Raw genomic sequence first — 23,661 nt, 5'->3', positions numbered from 1 at the left:
AATTATGAAACAAGGACCATGACATCATTGCTCTACGAACGTCAGCGGAAGAAACTGCTCACAATTCTGCCCAAGAAGCAGCCGTACCATGGAACGAAGTCCCAGTTCAGAAAGGGACTGCCCGCCATCACGAACATACGCTGAGAAAATCATATTCTTCAACCAATGAACAACTGTAGCCTTACAGGCTGCATCACCTTTTCTACAGCCTTCCAAAAATAACGAACCTGTCATTTTCAAAAATCCTTAGTCACTTTCAAAAATGTGATCAACATTTAATTCACATCTAAGAATCTCAGGGGTCTAAAGTCATTACCCACAATCTGTTTTTTTTCCCTAAAAGGCTGGAAACTTGATTCATACAAAAAGAAAAAAAAATCACTTTTGGAAGAAAGGAAGATAAAGTATGGATTGAACTCCCACTTCCATAAAGCAGGGAAACTGACCTACAAGAAAGAGTGGAAAAATGACGAAGCAGATCGATATAAGACAAACAACAGTTTATTACTGTAAATCTAATGTACAGATCAGCCCGACACAGGTCGTGTTTCGCCCAACAGGGCTGCTTCAGGGGCTAAAAAACAAACAACATAACATTTAAATTCCTAATATAAAAATCTATAGACCAAACATTATTTTATATAGATTTTTATATTAGGAATTTAAATGTTATTTGTTTTTTAGCCCCTGAAGCAGCCCTGTTGGGCGAAACACGACCTGTGTCGGGCTCATCTGTACATTAGATTTACAATAATAAACTGTTGTTTGTCTTATATCGATCTGCTTTGTCATTTTTCCACCTTGGAGTTTGCAGATTGTCTGCCCTTTTGATTTCTTGGACCCTACAAGAAAGAGTAACATAGTAGATGATGGCAAATAGAGACGTGTACGGCCCCACCTAGTCTGCTCAACCAGATAAACTCATAGCATAAGGTATGGTGTGATATTATATCTGATCTTGATTTGCCACTTTCAAGGCCCAGCACTGGCTTTACTTCTCAATTACTGGTGTTGCCATATAATCACCACTAACTTTGTTTGGTTCCATGCAGGGGCGTAGCTAGACTTCGGCGGGAGGGGGGTCCAGAGCCTGAGGTGAGGGGGCACATTTTAGCTCCCTCCCCCCCCCCCCCCCACCGCCATTGCCGACCCTGCCAACACCAACTTTGCCCCCACCCCTGCTGACGACCCTCTCGACCCCCTCCCCACCGCCAACCCGCCGTCACCTACCTTTGCTGGCGGGGGACCCCAACCCCTGCCAGCCAAAGTCCTCTTCTTCCTGCACAAGGTTTCCTTCTGTTTCAGACTCACAGAATGAAGCCTTGCAGACAGTGGTGTAGCTACGTGGGGCCTGAGGGGGCCTGGGCCCCCGTAGATTTGGCCCTGGCCCCCTGGCAACGATCCCCTTGAACCCCCCTCCCGCCAACCCTCCCCTGCCGCCGTCGGCGCATCAGATACCTCGTTTGCTGCAGCCAAAGAGAGTCTTCTTTAGTTCAGCGCCTGAGTAGCGCCTTCGTTCTAGGAAGTTCCTGCTGTGATCAGCTGTTTCTGACGCCTTACGTCCTGCACCTCGGGCTCTGGACCCCCCCTCCCAGCGAGGTCTGGCTACGCCCCTGCTTGCAGATCAGCTGATCTGCAAGGCTTCGTTCTGTGAGTCTGACGTCCTGCACGTTGTACTTGCAGGACGTCAGAAACAGAAAGAAGCCTTTTGCGGGAAGAAGAGGACCTCGGCTGGCGGGGGTTGGGGTCCCCCGCCAGCAAAGGCAGGCGATGGCGGGGGGGGGGGGGGGGTCGAGAGGGTCGTTGGCAGAGGGGTCCAGGGCCAAATCTACGGGGGGCCCGGGCCCCCCCTGCCCCCACGCAGCTATGCCACTGGTTCCATGCCTTCCATACAGTATTCCTTTGTGTTTATCTCACGTGTTTTTGAATTATGTTAGTTTTCATCTCCACCTCCTCCTACAGGAGGCCATTTCCAGGTATCTACCACCCTCTCTGTGAAAAAAAACCTTCCCGATATTATTCCTGAGTCCCCCCCCCATCTCAATTCATGTCCTCTAGTTCTACCACCTTCCAATCTATGGAAAAGGTTTGCTTGTAAATCAATACGTTTCAAATATTCGAACCTCTATAGCATATTACATTACATTAAGAACTTCGTCCGCAATAACCTAATCAATTCCATGCGGATAACAGTTAAAAAATGAACCTGAACCACCATCTGGGAATTTATAAAACCTAAAAGCAATGTAATCATTTCACATATATTTTTAAAATAAAACCGTCTTCAGTTGTTTACTGAAGGACCACAAATGAAATAGAGAGCGAACATTAAAAGGAAGAGAATTCCATATTGTTGAAGCTTGATATGGGAAATAACAAGCTCCACCCAAAGCCGCGAACAAGCTCTGCAGATGATCCGAGACAGTCTGCCACAAGGACTGACTGATTGAAGGCCTGTGCTTTCCCTATTTGTACTCAAAAAAACTTAGACTTGGCCCTTAAATTTAAAACCTAAAGAGAGGATGGACACAGAGAACTCACAATAATTGTGAAATTCTGACGCATTGTTAATTGTATCGTTTGAATGATTTATTTTACTGTGTTTTAGATCAAACAGTTTTAAACGTGCAAAAATTGTTAGGTAGTAACGCTAAAATGTCAGTAATATCAACACAGCTACCACTAGTCTGCACTCAAAACCTTATCACAAAATATGTAACTAATCTATTATTACTACTACTACTACTATTTAGCATTTCTATAGCGCTACAAGGCATACGCAGCACTGCACAAACATAAAAGAAAGACAGTCTCTGCTCAAAGAGCTTACAATCTAATAGACAAAAAATAAAGCAACCAAATCAATTAATGTGTAGAGGAAAGAGGAGAGGAGGGTAGGTGGAGGCGAGTGGTTACAAGTGGTTACGAGTCAAAAGCAATGTTAAAGAGGTGGGCTTTCAGTCTAGATTTAAAGGTGGCCAAGGATGGGGCAAGACGTAGAGGCTCAGGAAGTTTATTCCAGGCGTAAGGTGCAGCGAGACAGAAGGCGCAAAGTCTGGAGTTGGCAGTAGTGGAGAAGGGAACAGATTACTACTACTATTTAGCATTTCTATAGCGCTACAAGGCATACGCAGCGCTGCACAAACATAGAAGAAAGACAGTCCCTGCTCAAAGAGCTATGTAATAAAAGTGAGTCAAGTATAGGACAATCAAGCCATTGTGACATCACTGATGAGGTTGGCTCTTATTGGTGGCCTGAGGCATTATGACATCACAATATCACCTCTGATTACAAGAGACTACTACTACTACTATTTAGCATTTCTATAGCGCTACAAGGCGTACGCAGCGCTGCACAAACATAGAAGAAAGACAGTCCCTGCTCAAAGAGCTATGTAATAAAAGTGAGCCAAGTATAGGACAATCAAGCCATTGTGACATCACTGATGAGGTTGGCTCTTATTGGTGGCCTGAGGCATTATGACATCACAATATTAGCTCTGGTTACAAGAGACTACTACTACTACTACTACTATTTAGCATTTCTATAGCGCTACAAGGCGTACGCAGCGCTGCACAAACATAGAAGAAAGACAGTCCCTGCTCAAAGAGCTATGTAATAAAAGTGAGCCAAGTATAGGACAATCAAGCCATTGTGACATCACTGATGAGGTTGGCTCTTATTGGTGGCCTGAGGCATTATGACATCACAATATTAGCTCTGGTTACAAGAGACTACTACTACTACTACTACTATTTAGCATTTCTATAGCGCTACAAGGCGTACGCAGCGCTGCACAAACATAGAAGAAAGACAGTCCCTGCTCAAAGAGCTATGTAATAAAAGTGAGTCAAGTATAGGACAATCAAGCCATTGTGACATCACTGATGAGGTTGGCTCTTATTGGTGGCCTGAGGCATTATGACATCACAATATCACCTCTGATTACAAGAGACTACTACTACTACTATTTAGCATTTCTATTGCGCTACAAGGCGTACGCAGCGCTGCACAAACATAGAAGAAAGACAGTCCCTGCTCAAAGAGCTATGTAATAAAAGTGAGCCAAGTATAGGACAATCAAGCCATTGTGACATCACTGATGAGGTTGGCTCTTATTGGTGGCCTGAGGCATTATGACATCACAATATTAGCTCTGGTTACAAGAGACTACTACTACTACTATTTAGCATTTCTATAGCGCTACAAGGCGTACGCAGCGCTGCACAAACATAGAAGAAAGACAGTCCCTGCTCAAAGAGCTATGTAATAAAAGTGAGCCAAGTATAGGACAATCAAGCCATTGTGACATCACTGATGAGGTTGGCTCTTATTGGTGGCCTGAGGCATTATGACATCACAATATTAGCTCTGGTTACAAGAGACTACTACTACTACTACTACTATTTAGCATTTCTATAGCGCTACAAGGCGTACGCAGCGCTGCACAAACATAGAAGAAAGACAGTCCCTGCTCAAAGAGCTATGTAATAAAAGTGAGTCAAGTATAGGACAATCAAGCCATTGTGACATCACTGATGAGGTTGGCTCTTATTGGTGGCCTGAGGCATTATGACATCACAATATTAGCTCTGGTTACAAGAGACTACTACTACTACTACTACTATTTAGCATTTCTATAGCGCTACAAGGCGTACGCAGCGCTGCACAAACATAGAAGAAAGACAGTCCCTGCTCAAAGAGCTATGTAATAAAAGTGAGCCAAGTATAGGACAATCAAGCCATTGTGACATCACTGATGAGGTTGGCTCTTATTGGTGGCCTGAGGCATTATGACATCACAATATTAGCTCTGGTTACAAGAGACTACTACTACTACTACTACTATTTAGCATTTCTATAGCGCTACAAGGCGTACGCAGCGCTGCACAAACATAGAAGAAAGACAGTCCCTGCTCAAAGAGCTATGTAATAAAAGTGAGTCAAGTATAGGACAATCAAGCCATTGTGACATCACTGATGAGGTTGGCTCTTATTGGTGGCCTGAGGCATTATGACATCACAATATCACCTCTGATTACAAGAGACTACTACTACTACTATTTAGCATTTCTATTGCGCTACAAGGCGTACGCAGCGCTGCACAAACATAGAAGAAAGACAGTCCCTGCTCAAAGAGCTATGTAATAAAAGTGAGCCAAGTATAGGACAATCAAGCCATTGTGACATCACTGATGAGGTTGGCTCTTATTGGTGGCCTGAGGCATTATGACATCACAATATTAGCTCTGGTTACAAGAGACTACTACTACTACTACTACTATTTAGCATTTCTATAGCGCTACAAGGCGTACGCAGCGCTGCACAAACATAGAAGAAAGACAGTCCCTGCTCAAAGAGCTATGTAATAAAAGTGAGCCAAGTATAGGACAATCAAGCCATTGTGACATCACTGATGAGGTTGGCTCTTATTGGTGGCCTGAGGCATTATGACATCACAATATTAGCTCTGATTACAAGAGACTACTACTACTACTATTTAGCATTTCTATAGCGCTACAAGGCATACGCAGCGCTGCACAAACATAGAAGAAAGACAGTCCCTGCTCAAAGAGCTATGTAATAAAAGTGAGCCAAGTATAGGACAATCAAGCCATTGTGACATCACTGATGAGGTTGGCTCTTATTGGTGGACTGAGGCATTTTGACATCACAATATCACCTCTGATTACAAGAGACTACTACTACTACTACTATTTAGCATTTCTATAGCGCTACAAGGCGTACGCAGCGCTGCACAAACATAGAAGAAAGACAGTCCCTGCTCAAAGAGCTATGTAATAAAAGTGAGCCAAGTATAGGACAATCAAGCCATTGTGACATCACTGATGAGGTTGGCTCTTATTGGTGGCCTGAGGCATTATGACATCACAATATTAGCTCTGGTTACAAGAGACTACTACTACTACTACTACTATTTAGCATTTCTATAGCGCTACAAGGCGTACGCAGCGCTGCACAAACATAGAAGAAAGACAGTCCCTGCTCAAAGAGCTATGTAATAAAAGTGAGCCAAGTATAGGACAATCAAGCCATTGTGACATCACTGATGAGGTTGGCTCTTATTGGTGGCCTGAGGCATTATGACATCACAATATTAGCTCTGGTTACAAGAGACTACTACTACTACTACTACTATTTAGCATTTCTATAGCGCTACAAGGCGTACGCAGCGCTGCACAAACATAGAAGAAAGACAGTCCCTGCTCAAAGAGCTATGTAATAAAAGTGAGTCAAGTATAGGACAATCAAGCCATTGTGACATCACTGATGAGGTTGGCTCTTATTGGTGGCCTGAGGCATTATGACATCACAATATCACCTCTGATTACAAGAGACTACTACTACTACTATTTAGCATTTCTATAGCGCTACAAGGCGTACGCAGCGCTGCACAAACATAGAAGAAAGACAGTCCCTGCTCAAAGAGCTTTCAATCTAATAGACAAAAAACAAAGTAAGCAAATCAAATCAATTAATGTGAACGGGAAGGAAGAGAGGAGGGTAGGTGGAGGCGAGTGGTTACAAGTTGTTACGAGTCAAAAGCAATGTTAAAGAGGTGGGCTTTCAGTCTAGATTTAAAGGTGGCCAAGGATGGGGCAAGACGTAGGGGCTCAGGAAGTTTATTCCAGGCGTAGGGTGCAGCGAGACAGAAGGCGCGAAGTCTGGAGTTGGCAGTAGTGGAGAAGGGAACAGATAAGAAGGATTTATCCATGGAGCGGAGTGCACGGGAAGGGGTGTAGGGAAGGACGAGTGTGGAGAGATACTGGGGAGCAGCAGAGTGAGTACATTTATAGGTTAGTAGAAGAAGTTTGAACTGTAAACCACAATGAAACAATGTCTAATTGGAAAATATGGGCCATAAATGCCAAAATAAATAAATAACATACGATAACTAAATGAGTACATAAAATTTCTCGTTGAAATTGAAAGCAGTTGCTGAGAAAACAACAGAAAACTCAAGGTTACCTGTTTGCCTCACCCTGTGTTCATGAAAAAAACAAAGAAAACACCTTACCAATGATGCAACAACATACCATGATCTACCAAGTCAAAAGCACCGGATAGATCGAAATGCCTCAGAAAAGCTGGAATTCCTCCCTCCGTTAACTATCTCAATTCAGACTGCAATGCTAGAAGACAGGTCTCGGTGCTACGATGCTTCTGGAACCCAGATTGCATAGAAATTTAGAAGACAATTCTTGCAAATGGGCTGCTGCTATTGTCTCAGAGACTTTGGCCAAAAAGGGGATGCTGGGCTATCCTATATAATAATTTGGACCTCTGCACTTCCGTCTGGCTGCCTGGGTTCGTAACCGAGTCCCTATTGGTCCGCCCTGGGGATGACATCACAGGGTGGACCAATGGGAAATGAGAGGGAAGGGAACCCAGCAGCAGCCACTGGAGGTGAGTAACCAAACGCCCCCCCCCCCCGCCCCGAGTTCCATGATCCCCAATCTCCCTCCCTCCCTCCCTCCTTCCACGGGCTGCGACGGCCCCACTGTCGTTCGAGTTCCACGCCCCCCCTCTCCTCCGATTACCGCCCCCCCCTCCCATTTCCACCGCCTCCCTCCCTCTGTCTCTGTGGCCTCCGAGTGCAAAGAGGACGTGTGCGGGTGCCCCAGCCCTTCGTACGTGGCAACACTCAAGTCCACCAAGTACAGACGCCGCTTCAGACAGGCTGTGGTTCGCTGTTCCTCTGGTCTCGCCCTCATTTCCTGTTTGCGGAAGGGCGGGACCACAGGAACAGCGAACCACAGCCTGTCTGAAGCGGCATCAGTACTTGGTAAACTGGAGTGTTGCCGGCCGAGCAGGAGGTAAAACTTTTTAAACAGCAGCTGCCACGTACGAAGGGCTGGGGCACCCACACACGTCCTCCTTGCACTCGGAGGCCACAGAGACAGAGGGAGGGAGGCGCTGGGCGGCAGAAATCAGAGGGGGGTCCTCAAACGAGAGGGTGGCGGGGTCCTGAGGGGAGGGGAGGTGGGGGGGGGGGGAGCCCTGGAATCTTGCTAGCGCCCATTTCCTTTCTGTTGGAAATGGGCCTCTCTTACTAGTAGGTCTATAATTGGAAAAGATCTCTGTTGACAATTTGGTATCTTTCAAAATATGAGAGTGTTAGAACTAATACTCTAATTTCTGAGACCTCGGGAAAACATTACACGATGTGATACCTGCAAGTGAGCCTTCTCCGGAGTAGCCCCCACACTATGGAATGCATTGCTTGAAATGCTCTGCTTAACACAAGACTACCTCTGTTTCAGGAAGCAGGTGAAAGCTTGGCTCTTCAACCAGGCCTTTAATGGAAGAAGTAACAAACTTGTTAGTCTCACTCACACACACAAGGATTGACTCGGGCTGCACATACTGCAGCGGGACATGTTTATCCACTCCTACCGTAGCTAAGATAATATTTACCCTTCTCTCTGACCTAGGTTAAATATTATCTTAGCGAGGGTAGGAGTGGATAAACATGTTACCTGATGCTAGGGTCCACCTTGGGAGTCAGCACTCAAGAAAAAGATCTAGGTGTCGTTGTAGATAATACTCTGATATCTTCTGCTCAGTGTGCGGCGGAGGCCAAAAAAGCAAACAGGATGCTAGGAATTATTAGGAAAGGGATGGTTAATAAGACCGAAAATATGCCTTTGTATTGTTCCATGGTGCAACTGCACCTTGAGTATTGCATTCAGTTCTGGTCGCCGTATCTCACAAAAGATAAAGTGGAATTAGAAAAGGTTCAAAGAAGAGCGACCAAAATGATAAAGGGGATGGAACTCCTCCTGAATTAGGAAAGGCTAGGCCTCTTCAGCTTGGAAAAGAGATGGATGAGGGGAGATATGATTGAGGTCTACAAATTCCTGAGTTGTGTAGAACAAGTAGAAGTAAATCTATTTTTTACTCGTTCCAAAAATACACAGATTAGGGGACACTCGAGGAGGTTACATGGAAATACTTTTAAAACAAATAGGAGGAAATATTTTTTTACTCTACGAATAGTTCAGCTCTGGAACTCTTTGCCGGAGGATGTAGTAAATGCAGTTAGCGTATCTGGGTTTAAAAAAGGTTTGGACAAATTCCTGGAGGAAAAGTCCATAGTCTGCTATTGAGACAGACATGGGGAAGCAAATGCTTGCCCCGGGATTGGTAGCATAGAATGTTGCTGCTAATTGGGATTCTGCCATGTACTTGTGACCTGGCTTGGCCACTGTTTGGAAAAAAGGATACTGGGCTAGATGGACCATTGGTCTGCCCCAGTATGGCTACTCTTATGTTCTTATGTAGTCACCTTATTCTCTAACTCCTCTTACTCACTTACCTATCTATATGTTAACCATCTCTATGACCTCATGTGCAACTTTCTTTATGCATTCTTGTATCCCACTATTATCCAAAAACAAACTTTGTTTCAAAGGGGCATACAATTTAGATTTTGGTGGAGTTACAATAGTGTTGTGCAATGGGAGAGGGAATATTTTGTATGGTTATTCATAGAATTTTTGAAGAGATAGATTTGAAGAGGAGAAGGTAGTGGAGAAGGTAGTGGAAGCTTTTGTGTTCAGTTGTAGAGTTTTGGTGATGTTAATTCATAGTTTTTGAAGGGTAGATTTGAAAGGAAGTTGACGACACTGAATTTCTGACCCAGTGGGCAGGAATACTGAACAAATGTTCACTTGACCTCATGGTGCAGATCATAAATAAGACAACATCGACAGCTGCTGCGATAAAAGAAGAAATCGGAACGACTTTAGATATGTTGAGAACCCAATGTACAGCTGATGTTTTTCCTAAACAACATGAAGAATTAAAAGCCAAGATTGACTCATTCCGGCGCTCTCTTCAAGAATCTAAAATTAAAAAACTACGAAGAGATGAAGACGATTATGGTAAGAACCGTGTATATCCTTGGCTACAACAGAAAGATAAACAGGAAGTCCCCCCTCCATTTTGTGGGGAGGACAGCGATCTCTCGGATAGGAGTTCCTCTGGTTCGGACGAACAGCCTTTTTTAGGGGATCCCAGAGGGAGAAGAGGCAGAGGACGCGGAGGAAGAACACGGAGAGGTTGAAGAGGAATGCGGAGAGGAGATCAGTACCAACAAGGGACATGATAAGTAATTGCAACTCGGAGGAATCAGGAAGTATAGTAATAAATCTCTCCAAACACCCTCTTTCTGCAATAGAGATGTCCCTGCTGTCAAAAGGACTCTCCTTTGTTCCTTCACAGCGTCATGACTCATTTCAATGTAGAGTGGATATAGAAAAATTCCTACGTAAACTCCATCTAAGAATTTATTTCTCGCAGTTAACGGACTCTGAAACCAATATTGTGGATACATCGAGAGTGAGATTGAAATCGACCTGGTGTCCCCCGGTTCCCGCTTTGTCCATCTTTCGTCAAGTGGTTTTACAAGATCTTGAGAGTGTTGAGGAAATTAATGGTGGTCGAAGGCATAATTTGACTAAGGAAGAACAGAGAGCCTTAAGTCAACTGAAAAATAATACTCAACTGGTGATACGGAGGGCAGACAAAGGTGGAGCTGTGGTGCTTCAAGATCGTTCTGCTTAAGAGAATGAAGTTTATAGGCAATTGAACAATACGAGAGATTATATACACCTTATTGAAGATCCCACGGAGATGTTAAAGACTGTTATCTTCCAGCTGACGGATGCTGCATATGCGGACAACCTAATTACTCAAAAAGAATTTCAGTTTCTCAATTCAACTACCCCCAATGTACCAGTGTTCTACACGCTACCAAAGGTGCATAAAACCTTATGCAATCCACCTGGACGTCCGATTGTTTCTGGGAAGGGCTCTCTATTGGAACCCCTTTCCATTTACATAGATACTTTTTTGCGCCCATTGGTTCCTACAGGCAAATCCTACATCAAAGACTCTACGCATTTTATGCAGATGCTAAGTACTTGGGACACCTCGCTAGGTGACGCTCTGCTAGTAACTTTGGATGTGGCTGCACTCTATACTTCCATTCCTCAGGATGAGGCCCTTGAGGTAATAGAATTATCGCTATTGGAGAAACATGGAGTTGCCTTACTTCCTTTATATTGAAATTGGCTACTCTTGCTATGAAGAAAGATTATTTTCAATTCGATCATAAGATTTTTCAACAGATTTCGGGAGTTGCCATGGGTGCAACTCTAGCACCCTCAGTAGCCAATTTGTTCATGTCATTTTTCGAGGAAACGTTTGTGTACACCTGCTCTTTTTGGCCCCACATAAAATCGTGGTGTAGATTTATTGACGACATATTTTTTGTGTGGGAGGCTGACGTACAGACTTTGGAATTGTTTATTCAGTTCCTGAACCAATGCCATCCAACGATTAAATTTACAGGACAGCATGAAAATCGAGAGATCAATTTTTTGGATGTGCAAGTTAGAAAAGGCGAGTCATCTTTTGACACCACAGTATATCGGAAGAAGACTGATGTTAATAGCCTGCTACAGAACACTAGTTGTCATCCTAGGTGTCTGAAAAATAGTCTCCCATTCTCTCAGATGTTGAGATACCGACGTTTATGTTCTGAGACTGTAGATTTTCGAGAGCAGGCAAGGACTCTTAGCAAGCGCATGTACCAAAGGGGTTATCCCAAACAGATTGTGAGACAAGCTTACCGTAGAGCAAAATATAATCACCGAGAGTTATTGCTTTGTTCTAAGGACAATAATCAAAAGTCTGGTGATGAAGAGGAATCCATTACCTGTGTTCTACGTTTTAATAACGATATACACAGGGTTACAAAGATCCTCAGAGACCACTGGGGTATTTTACAGACCTTACCGATGTTCACAGATAAAAGGATCCGTTTTGCCTACAGTAGATCTAAGAATTTGAAGGAACTTTTATGTCTGTCCTTATTACCTGCACATAGGGATACGTCCCCTATCTTTCAAGAACATAAGAAATGTGGCTGCTGCTGTATGTGTGAGATAACGCTGGAAAGAAGGGTCTTTATCCATCCGCAATCTTCACAAGAATTTACTTTAAAAGTGAACACCAATTGCAAGTCTGACTATGTGGTTTATTGTTTAGTCTGTCCGTGTGAGTTGCTATATGTGGGGCAGACTTCACGTATGCTATATGTCCGGTTGATTGAGCACCGCAGCGTGCTGAACACAAAGAAAGTTGCTACACCTTTTGCTCATCACTGTGCTGTAGCACAACACTCTTTTGCCGAATTAAGATGTTTTGTTCTACAACAGATCGAAGTTTCTCCGGTACGGATCGGGGTTGATAGGAAGAGGATTTTGTTCCAGTGTGAACAGAAATGGATACACCGTTTAAATTCACTAACCCCAATGGGTCTGAATGGAAAAATTGAATGGGGTCATTTTTTCTAATTTTGGATGATCTGGTGATGGATGTTAAGATATTGGAAGTAGTAGAGACATCCGGGGTATGTTTAAATGAAAGTCCTGTATGAACGCAAGCTGATTGGTCAGGCCAACCTTTGGCGTCTGACGTAATAGAGCATTTAAACCCGAGAGGCCATTTTTGTTCCAAGATGGTCTGTTAGAGCTGGGTGCTCCCTGAGGTGTCTGCAAAAATGCTTTTCAAGAGAGATAAGTATTGTGAAGTTATGCCTAGTTTTAAGTTTGGCTTTTAACTACATATTCTCTCCGTTGTAGATTGATGCCGACCTTATGACCCTGAAGCAGGTGACGAAACGCTGGCCACCGTTGGTCGACAGAACAAAAGGGTAAGGGAATAAACAGGTGAGGCTAAAAGGACAGGGCAAGTGAGCAGTGATTAGGAGTTAAAAGCAGTGGTAAAGAGGTGGGCTTTAAGTTTGGACTTGAAATACACTAATCTGGTCACAAAATAAATCTTTGTCAGAATTTATCCCTTTCGATAAATTCTCAACTCATCCTTATGATGAAAAGTAAAATCAATTTTAAAATGATCTGACCAGATCAGAGGCGATAAACTCACACTGAGCACACAATTCTGTATCTCCATTTGCTGGTCAATGGGCACAACCTGACTTAACTGGTGAGAACGCTAAGGAAAGTAAATTACAGCAGAGAAGGACCAAAATGTCCCCATCCAGTCTGCCCAGTTGTCCTGTCCCACTGCTGCATCCCAGCTGCCAGTGACCTGTAAGATTTCTCCCTATCTCCTCATCCTTATTTCAAAAGTCACAACCTCCAAACGTAAAGCCCATATAAGCATATACATCCAAGCTCCCCCCCCCCAAAAAAAAAACACACACATGCATGCATATTGCTACAATCACCCCCTCCACCCCATCTCTCTCTCTCTCCTTCTCCCACCCCTCATATGTATATATATATGTACTACTACTACTACTTAACATTTCTAGAGCGCTACTAGGGTTACGCAGCGCTGTACAATTTAACAAAGAGAGACAGTCCCTGCTCAAAGAGCTTACAACCTAATAGATAAGAGTGAGACAAATATAGGACAATCAAGCCATTGTGACATCACTGATGAGGTTGGCTCTTAGGCATTGGTGGAATGAGGCATTATGACATCACAATCTCAGCTCTGGATACCAGAGACTGAAACTCTTCACACTAAGGGGGGAAGTGGGCCAAGTATAGGACAGTCGAGCCATTGTGACATCACTGATGAGGTTGGCTCTTAGGCATTGGTGGAATGAGGCATTATGACATCACAATCTCAGCTCTGGTTAAATCACTGCTATATGTAATACTACTACTACTACTTAACATTTCTAGAGCGCTACTAGGGTTACGCAGCGCTGTACAATTTAACAAAGAGAGACAGTCCCTGCTCAAAGAGCTTACAATCTAATAGACAATATATACACACACACACACACACACATACACACATATACATCCATGGCCATTCCACCACATACACCCCAACTGCACATATACCCCCAAGCCATCTGCATCCACCACCTTCCTATACACAGCTCTATATAACTTCCAATTACCTGCCCCCCCCCTCCAAGCAACTGAAACACTCCACCACGCATTCTTACAAACCCCAAAATCATCCCCCACATGCACGGCACACATCTCTATACCACCTAACATGCTGAAACAAGTCGTCAAACAACCCAATTCACCAGAATCCCCCCCCCTCCGCCCCCAGTCATCTGCCACCCAACCCACACACATTTTCCACAGCCACTCAGCCACGCCCTCAACAAATCCACATACAAGCTATCCATATACATACACCCCATATCCCCCCCCCCCCCGACAATCCTACACTTCTACTCTCAGACACCTACTACACACACCACTGTCTGTGTTACCTTTCTAAGAAATTATTTATGAATTACTATTTGACTTTCTGGTTTTCAATTGTTTTATAATTACCTGTTCATTCACCGTTTTTCACTCCAATCACCACTGCTTTTTGTTTGAAAACTTCACACTGCGAGACCCTGGGGTATTAATCTGGCAGAGGAGACAATCACTCCCTGCCTGATTCCCTCAATATGATGATAGACCCTGGGCATATTGCTGGCAGAGGAGAAGCTCTCTCCCGGCCCAACTCGCTCAATGTGGTGAACAGATCCTGGGTATTATCCTGGCAAAGGAGAAGATCTCTCCTTGCTCTTCTTTCCCAGTCCTTACCTGGGTCCCCAATGTCATGAGGAACGACATTTTTGGTTTTCACAGAGCATATCTCTCCGTTCATTAGATAGGTTCTCTGCTCTCTGTCTTCTCTCAGCACTGCTGCAGCTAAAAAGAGAACAAAAAAAAAGAAAGAATATAAACAGGATCAAAATGACAAACAGGATGGAGTCGGTGGCCTTCATCGTAAAGCATACTGGGACAGAGTTAAAGATCTCGTACTCTGAAGAAAGGCGGGAGAGGGGAGATACGATACAGACATTTAAATATCTATACACCATAAATGCACAGGAGGAAAGTCTCTTTCAACTGAAAGGAAGCTCTAGATGAGGGAGCACAGGATGAAGGTGAAAAAGGGCACAGACTCAAAGGTAACCTGAGGAAATACTTCTTCACAGAAAGGGTGGTGAATTCGTGGAACGGCCTCCTGGTGGAGAATTCAAGAAAGCCTGCGACAGGACCTCTAGGGGACAGGAAAGGATAGCAGATGGCATGGATGGGCAGACTGGGTAGGCCATTGGTCTTTCAATTGAAAGAGACCTCGCACCTGGGTATTTATACCACTTAGGTATTTAAACATCCTGCTTTTCTTCCGAACTATAATACTGAGATCTTTAAGTCTGTCCACATACGCGTTATGACGAAGACCACTGACCATTTTAGTAGCCACCCTCTGAACCGGCTCTATCCTGTTTCTATCTTTTTGAAGATTGGGGTCTCCAGAATTGTACACAGGAGTGGAGGAATGGCCTAATGGTTAGTGCAGCGGGTTGCAGACATGGGTTCGATTCCCACTGCTGCCTAACCGTCGGCAGTGGGTTGAGATCCTGGGGATCTGGGTTTAGCCTTCCCTCTGCAGCTCCATGTGACCCTGGTTAAGTCACTGAGGCCCTCATGATCAAAAGCAAATTCTGGTGCTACAGGCTGTTAACGCCATACTAACGCCGGAGTTTGCAGCTGACCCATGATCAGAGCCCTCGAGCGCCTGAAACAGCGCACTCGAGGGCTCTCAGCACAAGTAGCATGCAAAAGCATGCTAAACAGGGCTTCTAGCGCAATTAGCTTGCAAATGCATGCTAATTGGCGCTTAACGCATTCATCCCCAATGATCAGCGACGTGCGCCAAAGATTGGGTCGCTGGCTGCAGCAAAATCAACGCCAACTCCGAGCTGGCGTTAGATTTTGCGGATCATTGGGGAGGAATGGTGAGCCCTGTCCAGCATGCAGTTGCATGCTGGCAGGCCCCCCTTCCCCCCCCCCCCCCAAGGCAAACGCGAACGGGGGGCTGGAGGTCCAGTGGGTCTCCAGCCCCCGAAACCCCCAGAAATCGTTGCTCCATCGACGGGGGGTGGGGGGGGGGGGGCTGGAGGTCCACCCCAAATCCTCCCCCCAGCATTGTCCTTAAATTCCCTGGTGGTCCATGGTGTTGTGACACCCCCCTGGCCCCGTCCCGGCCCCCTACCTTGTGTTGGAGGAGGGACGCAGCCTGCCTGCCTCCCTCCTCTTCTAGTTGACGCTCAAAATGGCGGCGCCCAGCACCACCCACTGCATCCTGGGATGCACTGGGCGGGGCTACAGACCATGTAAGGGTTTGAAGCCCCCCCCCCCCCCGTCGATGGAGCAACGATTTCTGGGGGTTTCGGGGGCTGGAGACCCACCGATCCTCCAGCCCCCACCCCCACTCCCGTCGCTGGGTGGGAGAGGGTTTGGCCGCCGGCGGCCACGACATTTTCTGGGGGTTTGGGGGGGGGGGGGCTCGTTGTTCGGGCCTCGGGGCAGGCTGTTTGACAGGTTTGGGCTTTTGACAGCCCAGACCTGTCAAACAAGTGCGGGAGGATTGTGCTGAGCGCATGCTCGGCACAATTCTCCCACACTTTAAACATGATAATCAAAGATAATAGCGCTGCTTAGATTTGTATGCATTATCTTTGATCATCGATGCAGAAAAGCCCTGCGCTGTCCCGGCGCTATTTTTAGGGCGCTGTTTGGAACAGCGCAGGGCTTTTGATCATCTGGGCCTGAGACCTCCATTGTTCCAGGTACTACTTCAATTGTGAATCCATTTGGGACAGTGCCGGTACTTGTAAGAAACTGTAAACCGTATATAAATGCTTAAATAAACAAATAAAATATTCTAAATGAGGTCTCACCAGTCTTCCTTTTTCCTACTGGCCATTCCTCTCCCTATGCACCTAAGAATCCTTCTAGCTTTTGCTGTCACTTTTTCTAGCTGTTTGACCACCTTAAGATCACCACATACACCAGTGGCGTTCCTAGGGGGGGGGGGGGGGGGTGGAGGGGGCAGTCCGCCCCGGGTGCACGCCGCTGGGGGGGGGGGAGGGGTGCCGCGCACGCCTGTCCTCCGTTGGTCCATGCTTCTTCTCTGCCCCGGAACAGGTTACTTCCTGTTCCGGGGCAGAAAAGAAGCATGGACCAACGGAGGGCAGGCGCACGCGGCACCCCCCCCCCCCCCAGCGGCGTGCACCCAGCGGGGGGGGGGGGGGGGGGAATTTCCTTCGCAGGGGTGTCCATTCGCCGGGGGGGGGGGGTCCGCGCTGCATCGGGGGGGGCGCTGCACTCGGGTGGCGGGGGCGCATCGGTGATCTGCCCCGGGTGCCAGCCCCCCCCAGGAACGCCACTGTCTCACACAGAAGTCCCACTCCTCCTCTTTTCTGCACAAAAGTTCTTCATTCCCTAAACTGTACCGTTGTCTCATGTTTTTGCAGCCCAAATGCATTTGTTAGCATTAAATCTTAGTGGCCAAATTCCAGACCATTCCTCTAGCTTCACTGAGTCCTTCCTCATGTTATAATAATGATGATAGGGCAGTTTGGCAATTGACAGTCATACTGCAATCAAATTTGTCACCACCTTAAAGGAGGAAACTAAAAAAAAAAAAAAATTATTGCTGTAGCATTTAATTTTTAAAAAGAAGACTGTAATAAAATGAGGAAATTAATGAAAGGAGTATTAGACATGGTCAAAAGGTTGCATAAGGAATGGACATTATTTTAAAAGATCATTTTGGTAGCCCATATAGAAAGCTGAAAGAAGACCAAACATGGCCAATGTGGTTTAACAGTGACGTGGAAGAGGCAGTGAAAGCATAGGAGCCAACTTTTCAAAATGATTAGGGGTGCTGAAATTTTTTTTTTTTTAATACAGGTAGTGCACTCCCCCCTCCCACCGTCCCCTCGTCCCCCCTCCCTTGTCCCCCCTCCACCTCGCTCCGAGTTCCAGGGTCCCGACCCCCTCCCTCCCTCTCTCCGAGTTCCACAGGGTCTCCCTCCCTCCCTCCCAGTTCCAGTCTCCCTCCCAATTCCAGGGTCCCCCTCCCCTCCCTCCGAGTTCCAGGGTCGTTGTCCCCCCTCCGAGTTCCAGGGTCGTCGTCCCTCCTTTCCTCCCTCCCTCCCTTCGAGTTCCAGGGTCGTTGTCCTCCCTTCGAGTTCCAGGCCCCTTCCCTCCGAATTTTAAAAGTCATCTTGACTTACCTCGTCAGGGTTACAGCGGCCGGCAGCAGTGATAAAAAACATGCAGGCTTGGTGCTTATTTCAGTTCTCCCTTCTCTCTCTTTCAGCTCTGGTCCCGCCCTCATTTCCTGTTTCCGCAAGGGTGGGACCAGAGCTGAGAGAGAGAAAGGAGAACTGAAGTAAGTGCCGAGCCTGCACGCTTTTTATCGCTGCTGCCGGCCGCCGTAACCCCGACGAGGTAAGTCAAGATGACTTTTAAAATTCGGAGGGAGGGGGCCTGGAACCTGGAGGGAGGGAGGGAGGGACGACCACCCTGGAACTCGGAGGGAGGGAGGGAGGGAACGAACTTCCGGTGGGTGAAATATTGGGGGTGCTCGAGCACCCACAGAGTTGGCGCCTATGAGTAAAAGCCAAAAGAGAATCTTATAGAAAATGGAAAGCAGACCCTAATGATGAGAACAGGGATAAGAACAAGCAATGGATGTAAAAAAAAAAAAAAAAGAAAAGTAATAAGGCAAGCCAAGAGAGACTCTGAAGTTTGCTATAGAGATAAAAATACTAAAAACTTTTTCAAATACATTTGCCACAAAAAGCTCTTAAGAGTCTTTGTTGGACCGTTAGATGGCAGGACAGTAGTATCCTTACACTTGGGAATCCTTAGCCATCAGGCTCCCCAAAAACACCACCATTAGACCAAAAGAGTCTCGTAATGGCAAAACTTAACTCAAATCTGATTAACCTTAATTGATATGCAAACTGTTCGTGGAGGTGCAGCCTGAAGCAGAATAAAAAGGGGGCCTTAGAGGGAGGAGTTGGATTCTAGACACCAAACCAATTCTGCGGGACTGTCTGGCCAAGCCGACTGTTGTGTTGGGTATTATTACTACTACTAATCATTTCTATAGCGCTACTAGACGTATGCAGCGCTGTACACTTTATATGCAGGTACTTTCTCTGTCCCTAGGGGGCTCACAATCTAAGTTTTGGTATGCTAGGAATTATTAGGAAGGGGAACGTAAATAAGTCAATGAACACTATAATGCCCTTGTATCACTGCAGTGTGACCTCACCTTGACTACTGTGTTCAATTCTGGTCTGCCGTAGCTCAAAAAAGATTAGAGAGTGGTGGATGCTTGGAATGCCCTCCCGCGGGAGTTGGTGGAGATGAAAACTGTAACAGAATTCAAACATGCATGGGATAAATATAAAGGAATCCTGTTCAGAAGGAATGGATCCTCAGGAGCTTAGCCGAGATTGGATGGCAGCACCGGTGGTTGGGAAGCAGGGCAAGTACTGGGTAGACTTCTACGGTCTATGCCCCGAAAATGGCAAGGATAAATCAAGGTCAGGTATAAAGTAGCACATATGAGTTATGTTGTTGGGCAGACTGGATGGACCGTGTAGGTCTTTCTCTGCCGTCATCTACTATCTTACTATGTTAAAAGGTTCAACGAAGCGTGACCAAAATAATAAAGGGATTGAACTTCTCTCATATGAGGAAAGGCTAAAGAGCTAAATCCCAGGAATAACATGTATAGAATGTTTGTACGTTTGGGAAGCTCGCCAGGTGCCCTTGGCCTGGATTGGCTGCTGTCGTGGACAAGATGCTGGGCTCGATGGACCCTTGGTCTTTTCCCAGTATGGCATTACTTATGTACTTATGAGCTTAGGGCTCTTCTGCTTGGAAAAGAGACAACTGAGGGGAGATATGATTGAGGTCTACAAAATCCTGAGTGGTGTAGAATGGGTAAAAGTTAATCAATTTTTTACACTTTTAAAAAAATACAAAGATTAGGGGACTCTCAAGGAAGTTACATGGAAATACTTTTAAAAGAAAAAGGAGGAAATATTTTTTCAATCAAAGAATAGTTAAGCTCTGGAACTCATTGCCAAAGGATGTGGTAACAGTGGATAGTGTATCTGGGTTAAAAAAAACTGGACAAGTTCTTGGAGGAAAAGTCCATAGTCTGCTATTGAGATAGACATGGGGAAGCCACTGCATGGAACGTTGCTAGTATATGGGTTTTTTGCCAGGTACTTGTGAGCTGGATTGGCTGCTGGAAACAGGATACTGGGCTAGATGGACTACTGGACTGACCCAGTATGGCAATTTTTATGTTCTTGAATTGAGATATTGTCCTCTTATCTGTCACCTTCTCTGTTTCTACGATAAAAGACACAAGAGGAGAGAGATTTCATTTGCCCTGTTGCAGTGCAGGATGAATGCATTACAGGGCAACTGATAGGACCAGAAAAGAAAGGAGAGAAGAGATTTCTTACCCATGTCATATTGGAGGCTTATCTGCAGCTCTGGCCAGAGCATGAGCAGAGCGAAGGAGGCGTAGAAATGAACATCATATGTATTGTACATACGGTACTCCTGCCCTAAAAAAGAGAAAACACAGACATTTCAAGTGCAACCCCCACAGGCAAGCCATCATCTACTGACTCTTTACTGCTGCTACTACTACTACTACTTAACATTTCTAAAGCATTACCAGGGTTACGCAGCGCTGTACAATTTAACATAGAGGGACGGTCCCTGCTCAAGGAGCTTACAATCTAAGAGACAAGTGAACGGACAGTCCGATAGGGGCGGTCAAATTGGGGCAGTCTGGATTTACTGAACGGTAAGAGTTAGGTGTCGAATGCAGCATTGAAGAGGTGGGTTTTAAGCAAAGACTTGAAGATGGGCAGGGAGGGGGCTTGGCGTATGGGCTCAGGAAGGTTGTTCCAAGCATAGGGTGAGGCGAGGCAGAATGAGCGGAGCCTGGAGCTGGGGGTGTTGGAGAAGGGTACAGAGAGGAGGGATTTGTCCTGTGAACGGAGGTTACGGGCGGGAACATAGGGGGAGATGAGGGAGGAGAGGTAGTGAGGGGCAGCAGACTGAATGCATTTGTAGGTAAGAAGGAGAAGCTTGCATTGAATGCGGTATCTGATTGGAAGCCAGTGAAGTGACCTGAGGAGAGGGGTGATATGAGTAAATCGGTTTTGGCGGAATATGAGACATGCTGCAGAGTTCTGAACAGATTGAAGGGGGGATAGATGGCTAAGTGGGAGGCCGGTGAGGAGTAAGTTGCAGTAGTCAAGGCGAGAGGTAATGAGAGCATAAGTCTGCCCAGCACTATCCCCGCCTCCCAACCACCAGCCCTGCCTCCCACCACCAGCTCTGGCACAGACCGTATAAGTCTGCCCAGCACTATCCCTGCCTCCCAACCACCAGCCCCGCCTCCCACTACCGGCTCTGGCACAGACCGTATAAGTCTGCCCAGCACTATCCCTGTCTCCCATCACTGGCTCTGGCACAGACCGTATAAGTCTGCCCAGCACTATCCCCGCCTCCCAACCACCAGCCCCGCCTCCCACCACCGGCTCTGGCATAGACCATATATGTCTGCCCAGCACTATCCCCGCCTCCCAACCACCAGCCCCGCCTCCCACCACCGGCTCCTCATAATAAGACTCTTGGTCCACCCCTACGTTTTGGTACTATGGATGCCATTTCCTTACCTATATAGTATATGAAACGCATGAAATGAAATGAAATAAATAAATCTTTGGCTGCTGCCATCAGTCCAAATACTTGCATATCATATTTGCGGAGCCTTTTGAGGATCCTTCTGAGAAAGGAGCGACTTGATTTGGGATTGAAACTTCTCCACTCTCTGAGATGCGAGAATAACCCTTCAAACCTGGTGTTGAATCTCACTCCTAGATACTCCAGATCCTGTGCAGAAATCAGTTTTCTTTCTCAAAACTGATCCCCCTACCTCAGGGACAGCAAGATACCGTGTAGGTCACTTGCTTGTTTACTGTTTGTGAATTGATCAACCAGTTGTCCAGATAAGGTTAGCTCTGATCCTGTCAGCACAGAAATGTCAACTCTTAAGATTCCTTTGAACAATCTGTCAAAAACTTATTACCACATACAGTGGTGGAAATAAGTATTTGATCCCTTGCTGATTTTGTAAGTTTGCCCACTGACAAAGACATGAGCAGCCCATAATTGAAGGGTAGGTTATTGGTAACAGTGAGAGATAGCACATCACAAATTAAATCCGGAAAATCACATTGTGGAAAGTATATGAATTTATTTGCATTCTGCAGAGGGAAATAAGTATTTAATCCCTCTGGCAAACAAGACCTAATACTTGGTGGCAAAACCCTTGTTGGCAAGCACAGCGGTCAGACGTCTTCTGTAGTTGATGATGAGGTTTGCACACATGTCAGGAGGAATTTTGGTCCACTCCTCTTTGCAGATCATCTCTAAATCATTAAGAGTTCTGGGCTGTCGCTTGGCAACTCGCAGCTTCAGCTCCCTCCATAAGTTTTCAATGGGATTAAGGTCTGGTGACTGGCTAGGCCACTCCATGACCCTAATGTGCTTCTTCCTGAGCCACTCCTTTGTTGCCTTGGCTGTATGTTTTGGGTCATTGTCGTGCTGGAAGACCCAGCCACGACCCATTTTTAAGGCCCTGGCGGAGGGAAGGAGGTTGTCACTCAGAATTGTACGGTACATGGCCCCATCCATTCTCCCATTGATGCGGTGAAGTAGTCCTGTGCCCTTAGCAGAGAAACACCCCCAAAACATAACATTTCCACCTCCATGCTTGACAGTGGGGACGGTGTTCTTTGGGTCATAGGCAGCATTTCTCTTCCTCCAAACACGGCGAGTTGAGTTCATGCCAAAGAGCTCAATTTTTGTCTCATCTGACCACAGCACCTTCTCCCAATCACTCTCGGCATCATCCAGGTGTTCACTGGCAAACTTCAGACGGGCCGTCACATGTGCCTTCCGGAGCAGGGGGACCTTGCGGGCACTGCAGGATTGCAATCCGTTATGTCGTAATGTGTTACCAATGGTTTTCGTGGTGACAGTGGTCCCAGCTGCCTTGAGATCATGACAAGTTCCCCCCTTGTAGTTGTAGGCTGATTTCTAACCTTCCTCATGATCAAGGATACCCCACGAGGTGAGATTTTGCGTGGAGCCCCAGATCTTTGTCGATTGACAGTCATTTTGTACTTCTTCCATTTTCTTACTATGGCACCAACAGTTGTCTCCTTCTCGCCCAGCGTCTTACTGATGGTTTTGTAGCCCATTCCAGCCTTGTGCAGGTGTATGATCTTGTCCCTGACATCCTTAGACAGCTCCTTGCTCTTGGCCATTTTGTAGAGGTTAGAGTCTGACTGATTCACTGAGTCTGTGGACAGGTGTCTTTCATACAGGTGACCATTGCCGACAGCTGTCTGTCATGCAGGTAACGAGTTGATTTGGAGCATCTACCTGGTCTGTAGGGGCCAGATCTCTTACTGGTTGGTGGGGGATCAAATACTTATTTCCCTCTGCAGAATGCAAATAAATTCATATACTTTCCACAATGTGATTTTCCGGATTTAATTTGTGATGTGCTATCTCTCACTGTTACCAATAACCTACCCTTCAATTATGGGCTGCTCATGTCTTTGTCAGTGGGCAAACTTACAAAATCAGCAAGGGATCAAATACTTATTTCCACCACTGTATATGGCTAAGACACTTGATTTATATTAAGGGAAAGGGACCTCA

The 23,661-nt window shown here is 45.9% G+C and overlaps 1 protein-coding gene across 1 annotated transcript in view; it reads right to left on the bottom strand.

Moving 5' to 3' along the window:
• The window catches only part of GBA2 (glucosylceramidase beta 2), a 169,209-nt gene that overhangs the window by 20,821 nt on the left and 124,727 nt on the right, over nt 1-23,661 (bottom strand). Inside the window, 2 exon segments of the mRNA XM_030192800.1 lie at nt 14,626-14,733; nt 20,376-20,480. Of these exon segments, the coding sequence (XP_030048660.1) occupies nt 14,626-14,733; nt 20,376-20,480 (213 nt within the window).

Source organism: Microcaecilia unicolor, chromosome 2 (assembly GCF_901765095.1).
Source record: "Microcaecilia unicolor chromosome 2, aMicUni1.1, whole genome shotgun sequence".
Classification (NCBI taxonomy): Eukaryota; Metazoa; Chordata; class Amphibia; order Gymnophiona; family Siphonopidae; genus Microcaecilia; species Microcaecilia unicolor.
The sequence above is the reverse complement of the archived record's forward strand: the minus strand, read 5'-3'. Positions and strand labels throughout refer to the sequence as shown.